General features: G+C 43.5%; 1 protein-coding gene across 1 annotated transcript in view; it reads left to right on the top strand.

Annotated features, from left to right (window-relative positions):
* Window positions 1-592: 592 nt before the first annotated feature.
* Window positions 593-10,228, top strand: part of RNF145 (ring finger protein 145) — a 44,032-nt gene continuing 34,396 nt past the window's right edge. Inside the window, exons 1-2 of the mRNA XM_084215526.1 lie at window positions 593-806; window positions 9,849-10,062. Coding sequence (XP_084071652.1) covers window positions 9,879-10,062 — 184 coding nt within the window. The 5' untranslated portion in view covers window positions 593-806; window positions 9,849-9,878. The remainder of the gene's footprint in view (window positions 807-9,848; window positions 10,063-10,228) is intronic.

Here is a 10,228-nt window from a genome sequence, read left to right as displayed (position 1 = left end):
TGGGCTGTGAGGGAGCAGCCCGTGGGTCGGGTCTCCAGCTGAAAAATGACAGTGCAATAATACAGCAAATCTGGTGCTTTTCTAGTTGAACTCACAACTGGAGGCTCTGCAGTACAACACTGGGAAAAACAGAGTCAGCCTTAGTATTTGAAAGTAATACAGCACTTTGTGTTCCACAAGGCCAGTAAGGAGTATTATTAAAATAGCAGGGCTGCCTTTTAAACATCTGCTCAGACACCACCTGAAATTTTGCTGACCGACTTTTCTGAGTCATCTCCCAGACTCGCAGCTGCCCTGGCGAGTCCGCACGTCCCGAGAGGACCCAAACCCCTGCGCTCCCATCGGAATTTAAACCCCAGCCTCTGCCTCTCAGGGGTGTGGGTGGGCGAAAGGGTCAGGGCTTTATGGACAGAGCCCGTTCAGGGCAAGGAGCGCTCTTCAGCCCAAGTCCTGACTCTTTTCCCTCAAACCGCGGCTCCGCTCCCTCCGCCCCCGCCCCGAACCTGCCCGGGGGGAGCGGAGGAGCCGCTCCGCGGGCGGGGCGTGCGCATGCGCGGAGAGGGGCGGCGCGCGCGCGCAGGCAGCGGGGCCATGGCCGCCCGTCCGCGGGGCCGCGGGGAGTCGGCGGCGCCCTGAGGCGGCGCGGCGCGGCCATGGTGCCTCGAGGAGCCGCTCTGCCGCCGGGCACCGAACCGCCGCCGCCGCCGTCGGTGTGAGAAGCGCGGAGCCACCGCCGCGCCACCGGGGAGCGGGAGCGAGAGGAGGAGGAAGAGGAGGAGGAGGCGGCGGCGACCCCGCGGGTTCAGGTGATTCCAGCAAGCGCCGCCTCAGGCACGCGCGCGCGCGCCCCCGCGGCGCCCCCCGCCCGCCACTCCCGCACCCCTCCGCGCCCCCGCCCCTGCCCGCGCCGGTGCCGGGGCTCCCTCCCCGGCCTTCCCTGCGCGCAGCCCCCTCCCGCTCATCCCCGCCCTCCGCCCCCCTTCCCCTCCCCGCTCCCCTCCTCCGCCGGCGCCGGGAGCCGCCGGGGTTACTGGAGTTCAGCGGGGCCGGGCAGGATGCGCGGGGCTGCCCGCGGCGCCGGCGGTGAGCGCGGGAGTTGCGCCGGGCGGAGAATAAGTGTCCTGTTGGGGAGTGGGGTAGCGGGGGTCACGGTTCGCATCCCCGTGCTGGCCCCGGCGGTGAGCTGCGGGCTCCCGCAGCTCTGACACGGCTTGGCCGGAGGGCTGCGGTCCTGCCCGCCCTGCCTGGGGTCGGGCTGTGCTCTCGCTGGGGTCGGGCTCTGCCTGCCGGTGCCCGCAGCCGGCTGAGCATCCCCCGGCCCGGTGCCGTCACGGCTGGGACACGGAGCGGAGCCAGGCACCTCTCCTGGAGACGGGCCCTGGAGCATATGGTCATGCTTATGTAAGGAGCAGCCTGCCCGTGGCGTGGAGAACAGGGCTTTTTGCATCTTCCCTACTTATGTCATGTCAGTCGATTTTATGAGACCTTCTGTAGCCTTATAAAATAAGGTTTGTGATGAGAATTTTCATTTTTCTTCTGTGTTCGGGAGTAGTTCTGTGTACCAAGTATACTTGTGACAGATGGAGCTCTTAGAGGGATTCTTATCTTCTGGTTGTGCTGCCTTTTTGGGGGTGTGTGTGTGGGACCCGGTGCATAAATAATGTGATTGGGGGAATAAAGTGAAAAAAATGCGAAATTTTTTTTGGGTGTAATGCCGCAAGTATCAGCAAATGAAGGAGAATATTAGAAGCTATGGGCGAAATATGCCAAAGAAAAGTGAGATTTTTGTAATATGTTTGACTCATAAATATTAGCCATTTGTGATCTCATTCAGAATACTCTTCTTTTGAAATCTGTAGGTGTTGCGCTATTCATTTCTTAAGCAGTTTTTAGTACAGGAGTTTCTGTTAACTTGTGTTTCAGACTTGGATACTTTCACATATATTTCAGTTAGGGTTTGTGTTTGTAATGTGTTTGTAGAGATAAAACTTGGGAGGAGAAGAAGGAAATAATTCTTAATTACTTTTTGATCATTCTTGTAGGGTTAATGAAGATAGATTTAAAAACGGAAAAAAATACTTTGGTTAGGTGGGCGCTCTAAGCGATTGCACCCCATGACTTCGGTTTATCTGTAACCTTGGCTTTTTTTTGCCGGTTATTTTAGATAGGAGCGGGTCTGTGCATGAGAAACTGTATCTTTTTTGTTTCTAGTTAGCTTTAGTGACTGGTAATCAGCTCTGGTTTTCGAATCATAATATCACTAAAGTATTTAATTAATTGCTGAACTCATTAACATTAGGAAATGGTTGTCTTTGCGACCACCATTACAGAGAAGGTTCATCAGAAATCTTACAGAGCAATATAAAACTGCTGCTCATCCAAAACAAGGATTTGCTTTGTTTACATCAGCCTTGAGGAGCTACTGATGTTAGAGGCACTTTATTCTGACAGAGACATGAACTGAGCAATATTCGTTGGGAGAAATACTGGGGAATTCCTTCCTTTGGGAGAGGATGGGCAGAGATCGGTATCTCAGTCCAGTTCCGGCAGCTGGAGCCCTTGCTGCAGAGGCAGAAAGGCGCATCATGCCAGTGAGCTCTGAGCGATGGGTGTGTCCTGGAAAACTCTGAGAGCCTGCTTGGTGTTTGGTGTTTGCACTCACACAAACCTTCTCCGAGCTGTTTGCTAAACTTGGGTCTGTTTCCTCCTCTTCAAACCGTGCAGATGGTTCCTCTTCCCCTCCTCTTGAACCCATGTGGTGATTTACTCTTCCAAATCCATTTTTAGCTCCAAATACACCTGTCAGTGTTTGATGTAGTTAGAGTGGACAGTTCACCATCGTTTTGCTTTTTAAGTGTGTATTCAAGTCCAGTCCTTCATTGTGATTCAGGTATCTGTACCTGCTCCCTGCCCTTCCAGCATCTCTCATTTCAGAGAGGCCCTGCTGCCCTGTAATTAGTAGCATTCTTGGGAGGAACACTCAGAAGTGGGTACTTCATCTTGAGGAGCTTTTCTGGAAGAATTCTTTGGTTGCGTATCTTGGGTTTGAGCATGTTTTAAAGGGAACTTTTCTGGGTATTTCCACTGTGTGTTTGATATTTCTGTCAGGCAAGTCTGGTGCTGCAGGAAGCTGAGCTGCCTATTTCACAGGCCTTCAAGCTTTATTTACATGATTCTGAAAACAGATAAGGCAGCAGCAGCAATGGAAACTTTATCAGTGCTGACCTAGAGAAATCTTGAAAGTCTTATTTTCTATTTTTAACTTCTTACCAGTCTGGTAGCTAGTTATTGTTATTGCAAGTTCTAAACATAGGCTGTGTCTGAAATGGCTAAAAACTGCCTGAGCAACTGTGGAGGATGAAATCTATTTCATCCTGTCGTGTGGCTTCATCCTGGTAACACGTTTGGGTTGCAGGGTTTTTTGTGAGCTTTGCCTGTGTCTGGTGTTCCTGGGATCCAGATCTCTGGGGTGGGATGTCACTGCATCATCTTGGGCTCTCATTAATGCTCACTGTGCAGCTCCTCTGGGTATTCTCTCCTCTGCAGAGGCGCTTTGGGATTGCTGCCCAGATTTTCTCAGAATGTGCTGATACAAATGTGGTTAGGCAGGCTTGTAGGTGTGGGCTTGCAAACATGGGCTGTGATGGCAAAAAAACTGCTGAATAACTGGTTAATAAACCAAACCTTGAACTGGTGAGAAACTGGGGAGCCAGAAAGGACCTTGGAGCAGTTTGGTTTGTTGAGTCAACCTAGATTTTCTTCTGAAGATTTTAATTAAAGATATTGTGAATTATATTTTAATTTTAATGAATTAGCTTGCTGTCTTTCAGGTACCCAGCTAAGCTGTGATCTCAAAACCATGCAGCCCCTCTTAGTGTGACTGGATTTGAACTGATCGTGTGCAGGCAGAGTGTGGATCCCATAGGAATGCACAGAAGGAAGGATTTTGCTGCATACCTGGTGGATTTGTTAACCTTTGTTAACACATGTTAGTTCCTCAGTTCAGTTCCTATGTCTTACCTGCTCATTATGAAAAATAAAAGCCACAGGATGTTTTACAGTTCTACCTATAAATAATGTACTTGCTATATAATTGAGAGTGGGCTGAAACTGTTAATAGTCTATAAATGTACTTGAGAAATAAATCTTTAAGGAAAACTTTATCTTCACAGCTCTGTGATATTTATCTTCATTTCCTGGATTGATTTTCTTTCCCCTCATATAAAATTTGCTAGAATTAATGGAAGTTGGAGATGTAGATTATTTTTTTTATTCTTTGCAATTAACCTTCCATAGCATAGTTGCTTTTGTCCATTTTTAATATGCTTTTAATGTGAATTCGTGTTCACTGAAGTCCCTGTGAACAGAGAAGAGTTTGACCTAATTTATTTTGCAGTAACATTTGCTTTTGCAAAACACGTGCTGTATTTGTTTGGAATGGTTAACCTTAGCTGTGCCACAGTTCACAACTGAATGAGTCTTGGATGAGCAGGAATGTAGGAATTGCTGTGTTTTCTAGGTAGAAGTACCAGTTCTTCAGGCATACCACTGCAGCAGTTGTATAGCAATCCATATTGTTAGACCAGATGGGAAAAAATGAGGAGAAAAAAAATAAGGAGAAAAAAAATGTTGTTTGTTCTTGTTAACTGCTTACACAGCAGGATTGAGCTGTCTGTTTGCTGACTGACTCTCTAAACCTTTAAATGGAAGGCTGAATACTCTCTGGTTATTATTTGAAATTCCTGAACACCTCCAGGGATCTAAGGTGAGCATTACTGGAAGCAGTGACTGGGTGCCAGTGCCGGTGTTGCTGTGCACGTCTGCAGTGTTCCAGGGCTTTGTTCCTGCTCCTGGTATCTCGCTGGATCTGTCCTTCTCAGCAGAAATCTTTCATTGATGTCCTTGTTAGCCAGTTTAAATTGTATGGGAGCAAGGCAGTCTTTTCCTTTCCTTGGCACTGTCTGCGAGGGAGAGAGCCCTTTTGATGGATTGGTGACTCACGTACTCTCAGTTCTAGGTTTGTTTTTGTTTTTCTACAGAATCACACAGGGAGATTCTTTTCTGAGTGCATATTTGATAAACCTTTTAGTCCTGTTCCTTCCCTTTGTTCTTTTCCTCCCAAACGGATGATAGAAGGATCTGAGTCTTTGAAGAATGGGATTCTTCTGTAATTCAAATTCTTTTTGCTTCTCAGACCAGGACAGGTGTAAAGAAGGGAGTGAATGGGTAGAACCCAGCTGATGGGTCTCATTTTAGTTGTTGGACTGTGACACTGAACTTTTCTACAGCTACAGACTGGAGTTGTATGTTTTGTATTTTGTTTGGGTTTATTTTTTTTAATATTTTTTCCTTTTCAAAGTCCGTCTAGCCAAGTTTACATCAAAGGAAAACAAAAGGTTTTTCCTGGTGATATTTTTAGTTTCAGAATCTATTATTGAAAATTAATCTAACTAAACTACAGACCGGAATCTGCTTGTTAATGGATGTATCCAGAGCAACTAGGGTTTCATAGATGTGAGAAACAGAAGTTGAAATTCTCTCTTTTGTATTTTAACCAATCTTGCCAAGTGTTTTAGGTGTGATGCTGTAGCAGAATGAGCATCTTGCTCACAGATGTGAGGCTGAATGTTGCAGGATCAAGTCTGGTTTTGAGGTTCTGATTTGACTGGAATTACTTTCCGTGGTGATTATTGGTGGCAATAGGCTTGGAATAACTGACATTTGCAGATATTCCACTTTATTTCTGTAACTATTAAGTAACTTTATGATTAATGCTTTCCTTAATGTACAAACTTTTCTCTGTTAATGTAGTTTTGTACCTCTTTGGATAAATGAGTGTGGATTTTTGCTGCCCCTTGTGCTGCTTTACCAGGGCATATTTTCTGCCTGTGATGTGATGGATTTATATTTATGTTTGTGCAGAAGCAACAGTTACACTGGTTTAAGTGGCAGAATTCACAGCTTCAGCTGAAATGGCAAAATTTTGTTGTGATAAAACTTCAGAAAAAAATTCTGTGAAAGGGAAAATGTGTGTTATCTTTGAGAGGGTACGTGCTGTGTGATCACACTCAAGATGGTCTGTTCTGCTGATGGAATGAGCTGGGACAAACTTGAAGGAATTTTTTCCCTTTTTCTTTTAATTAATTTTTGCCAGTTTTGCCGTTTTCTTTAAGGCTAACCAGGAATATACTATTGACAAAATGGGCGTGCCAGGGGAGGGAGGGATATTTGAAATATAATTGTTATAAAACAAAAATGAACTATCCATGTTCCATGAACCATCAGTTATAAAGGGAATTTTTTAAAAGGTTGTTTTGGCTAAATAGCACAGCTTAAGATCTGAAATCTGAAGTTCTTGGTCTTGGTTTTTGCTGGAATTGAGTTAATTTTGGTAGCTGGTGCAATGCTGTGTTTTGGATTTAGTACAAGAATAATGTTGATGGCACTCCAATGGTTTAGTTGGTGCCAAGCAGTGCTTGCTCTAAATCAAGGACTTTTCAGTTTCCTGTGCTCTGACAGTGAGCAGGTGCACAAGGAGCTGGGGGAACTGGGCAAAGGGATATTCCACAGCACAGAACCTCATGCCCAGAGTATGAACAGGGGGGAATTGCCTGGGAGACACTGACTGCTGCTCAGGGACTGGATGGGCATTGGTCAGTGGGTGGTGAGCAGCTGCATTGTGGCACTGGTTTCTCTTGGGTTTTAGTCCTCTCTTTTTCTTTTTTTGGTTATTATCTTCCATTCACCACAATTACTATCATTATCACTATTCTATCATTACATTATTTATTAAAGTGTTCTTATTTCAACCCAAGGTTTTTGCCTTTTTTTTTTTCACTTCACTCCATCCCACTGGGAGGGTTGATGGTGAACAAGTGGCTGTGTGATATTAACACCCACCAGGGGTTAAACCATGACAGTCTTCCTGAGATTGTTCCTTTTCTTACTCTAATTTGGAACAGGGAGATGTTTGAAATCATGGGAAAAAATTTTGAAACACAAACAAGTGGTTCCCCAGTCCATGTTTTGGCTTTGTACAACAAGTGACCTATTTTTTTTTTCTAACATCTGAGCATCCAGCAACTCCTGTCATCATCATTTATCTAAAGGTTTTAGAGGTTTAATGTTGTGGTTGTTTTTTTGTTTGTTTTTACACCAATCAAAATAATGTATTGTGAGAGCTCTTTACAATATAATGAGCTTAGAGCAATGGACTTTGCTTGTCTCTATTTCGTTCTGTTAGAACTTGGCAGCCATTACAACTGAGCCTTTATTTAACACATCCTCATTTCTAGTGGAGTTAATTTTAAATGGTTTCTTATTAGTATTGGGGTTTTTTGTCACTCAGGAACAGAAGATGCTGTGGAGTTGCAGTGGCTGCTCCTCTGCACTTCCGTTGTGACATCATGTGGTTTTCAAAGTTTGTGTTGCTTTTGTTTTAGCGGCATTTGAAATTTAATTATTCTTTTAGATAATCTAAATGCTGTGCTTTTTAGTTTGCTGTGTCTCAAGTATGTGTGCATGAGTTTGGGAGGCAGAATTTTTCAGCTTCATTTGGATGTGCTGATCCTCAAGTTAGCTTTCAGTATTAAGTTGTCCATGTAATTCTGTTTTTGGAGTGATTAAGGAAACTGAAAGCTCAAGTGAAAGTTACATTTTTGTCATGCATATTTGGTTGTTGTTGATGACTGAAAAAGGTTTGACAGTTTTGAGGATGTAATTTGATATCAGGCACTTGTCACTTTACGTGGGTATTTTTATGACAGAATGAAAACCTGTCAGTCCCTGCTCCTCCCTGTCCCTACATCCTGATCTACTTGGAAAAGGAACCTAGTAAAAAAACAGGAGGCAGCCTAATTTCAGAGTTTTGATTAAATTTATGAACTTAAGAAACCCATAGATTTTTGAAAATTCTAGGACATTTTAAATATTTTGATATGAATTATTTAAACTTGTATTTTTTTGTAACTCTTTGTATACAACCTGTGTAACTCCCAACTTCTGTTTGTACAATACCATCCCTTTAAACTCAGTCTTTTAATCACACAAAATATTGAATGCTCTGATTCTGTAGTAACTGCTTGGGTGGTAGTTTTGGTTGTTCATTCTAAATATTTGTAGTCTTCTGGCTGACCTTTTAATTTGTGTTGGGCAGCTCTATGAAATGCTGGTGTTGTGTGGGGCGCCCGATGTGGTTGGAAGGCACTTCCTGCGTGAGGGGAAGGATGTGCTCCCCTTGGGGTTTGTAGAGCTGTTGCAAGAGTTCTGTAAAAAGTGCCAGCATTTGCATAACTTGAAAAATCAGACTGAAGGCTAGCCGATGGCAAGCAACAGCCCTGCAACCTGTGGTTTATTGAGCCACATCTCAGTTTTGATCTGTCCTGACTTCTTGAGCTGAATTAATTTCATGTCATCATGGCTTGAGAAGTGTGAGTGTGGCTGAAGGTGTGACATGAGCAGTTTGCAGTGTCATTTAGGCCATGGCAACACAAATAAAACCTCATACGAGGCTTGTGTGCAAGTGAGAGGTCTTGAGTTTTTTTTAGTTATTTGGGCTGGGGTTTTTTTCTTAATGTATATTTGCATGGTTTCGCTTCATGCTGGACTTCTGTGCTGGCTTGAGGTATAGAACTCGCGCAGCTGCAAAAGCTTTTATAACTTACACAAGGACAATATGAATAGAGTCCTGTAAAACTTTATTTGAAAGTGCAGCTCAGGTGCAGGTTTTCCATATCTTTGCTCAGGCTTCAGTTCTTTCCAATTGTCCCCCTAATAATTGGTTTTGGGAGCCTTTTCTTAAGTCTGACCTCATCAGGGGGCTGATTGTGCTGCGGGTGATTTTTCTTTGAGTGGCTTCTTGTGGATAAAAACTTGCTGGATCATCCCCATCTTCAACTGCACTTCTCTAATGCAGCCTGCAGTGAATCATGTTCAAGGGATGGGCAGGTGATGAATGGTAAAACCAGCACATTTCATTTAGGAACAACTGTCAGTCTTAGCTGACAGGATGTCAAACTGATCCTTTTACTCTTTAAAATTATTTTGTTGGTGACTTTTGAGATGCTGTTGTGGACCAGCTGTTTTTTAAAAAATGCCCTTTTTTGTTGTGCATCATCCATCTTATCTGATGGCAAACTCCAAATTTAAATTACTTTCTAGTATTCAGGAGTGAGGATATGGTCAGTTGTTTGTATGATTCTTTGTGAGTTACGTAGAAATGAATAGAATTAGTTGCATTATTGGTCCCAATCTTCAAAACACACAGCCCTCAAATTATATAAATAAATAAATTTCTAGAAGTTAATGAAGGCTGTAAATGATTTTTTTAAAGCTTTTAGGTATTTGAAAATTATTTATTGCAATTTGCTTTGAGGAAGTGAATCCAAAATATTTAAAGACCTGGTGATTATTTAATTTGAGAGAGACAGAAATAGTGCTAAGCTAGATGGATGTAGTGTGTGGATTTTGTTGGTGTTTGGTTTCTAAAGCATACAGAGTATTGCATTATAATGCTGTTCATGTAAATGTTTATGTAGTACCTCCTGCACTGGGGGATTGCACTGAGATCTCAGATGCTAAGTGAGTGTAAATAAGAATGGACCATTTTCATGTCATTAACCTGCCCTCCCCCCCATTTTACAGTGTCACCATGGAAAAAACTGCTAGCAAATTGAGCTTTATATAGCCAAAATAGAAGCTGTCCTGTCTGGATTTGAGTTTAACTCAGTTGATTCATTCAGCCGTTTGTGGCCACACAGGAAGCCCCATTCATAGGATCACAAAGCCTAATGGCTGTTTGTACAGTGGGATTGATCTGATTACTCTTCTCTCTCTTGTGCTATTTACAGTCTGCTGCCAATTCACAGAAAGGGAAGAGAATGGCTGCAAAGGAGAAGTTGGAGGCAGTATTAAACGTGGCCCTACGGGTCCCCAGCATCATGCTGTTGGATGTCTTGTACAGATGGGATGTCAGCTCATTCTTCCAGCAGATCCAAAGAAGTAGCCTGCACAACAACCCTCTCTTCCAGTACAAGTACTTGGCCCTTAATATGCATTATGTGGGTAAGTATAGATCTGTTCAAGAGAAAATACTACTCTACTAAATACCTTTTGGCTTGCTACAAGAATTTTAAGAATTTAGTAACAGCATGTTAATATATTGATTACAGAGAATGACATGACAATGCATTCATTACAGTTCTGCCTCAGGGACAGTTTATGTTAGCAG

The sequence above is a fragment of the Fringilla coelebs genome, assembly GCF_963513975.1.
Source record: "Fringilla coelebs genome assembly, chromosome: 15".
Classification (NCBI taxonomy): domain Eukaryota; kingdom Metazoa; phylum Chordata; class Aves; order Passeriformes; family Fringillidae; genus Fringilla; species Fringilla coelebs.
Note: the sequence above shows the minus strand (reverse complement) of the source record. Positions and strands in the feature narration are given on the sequence as shown.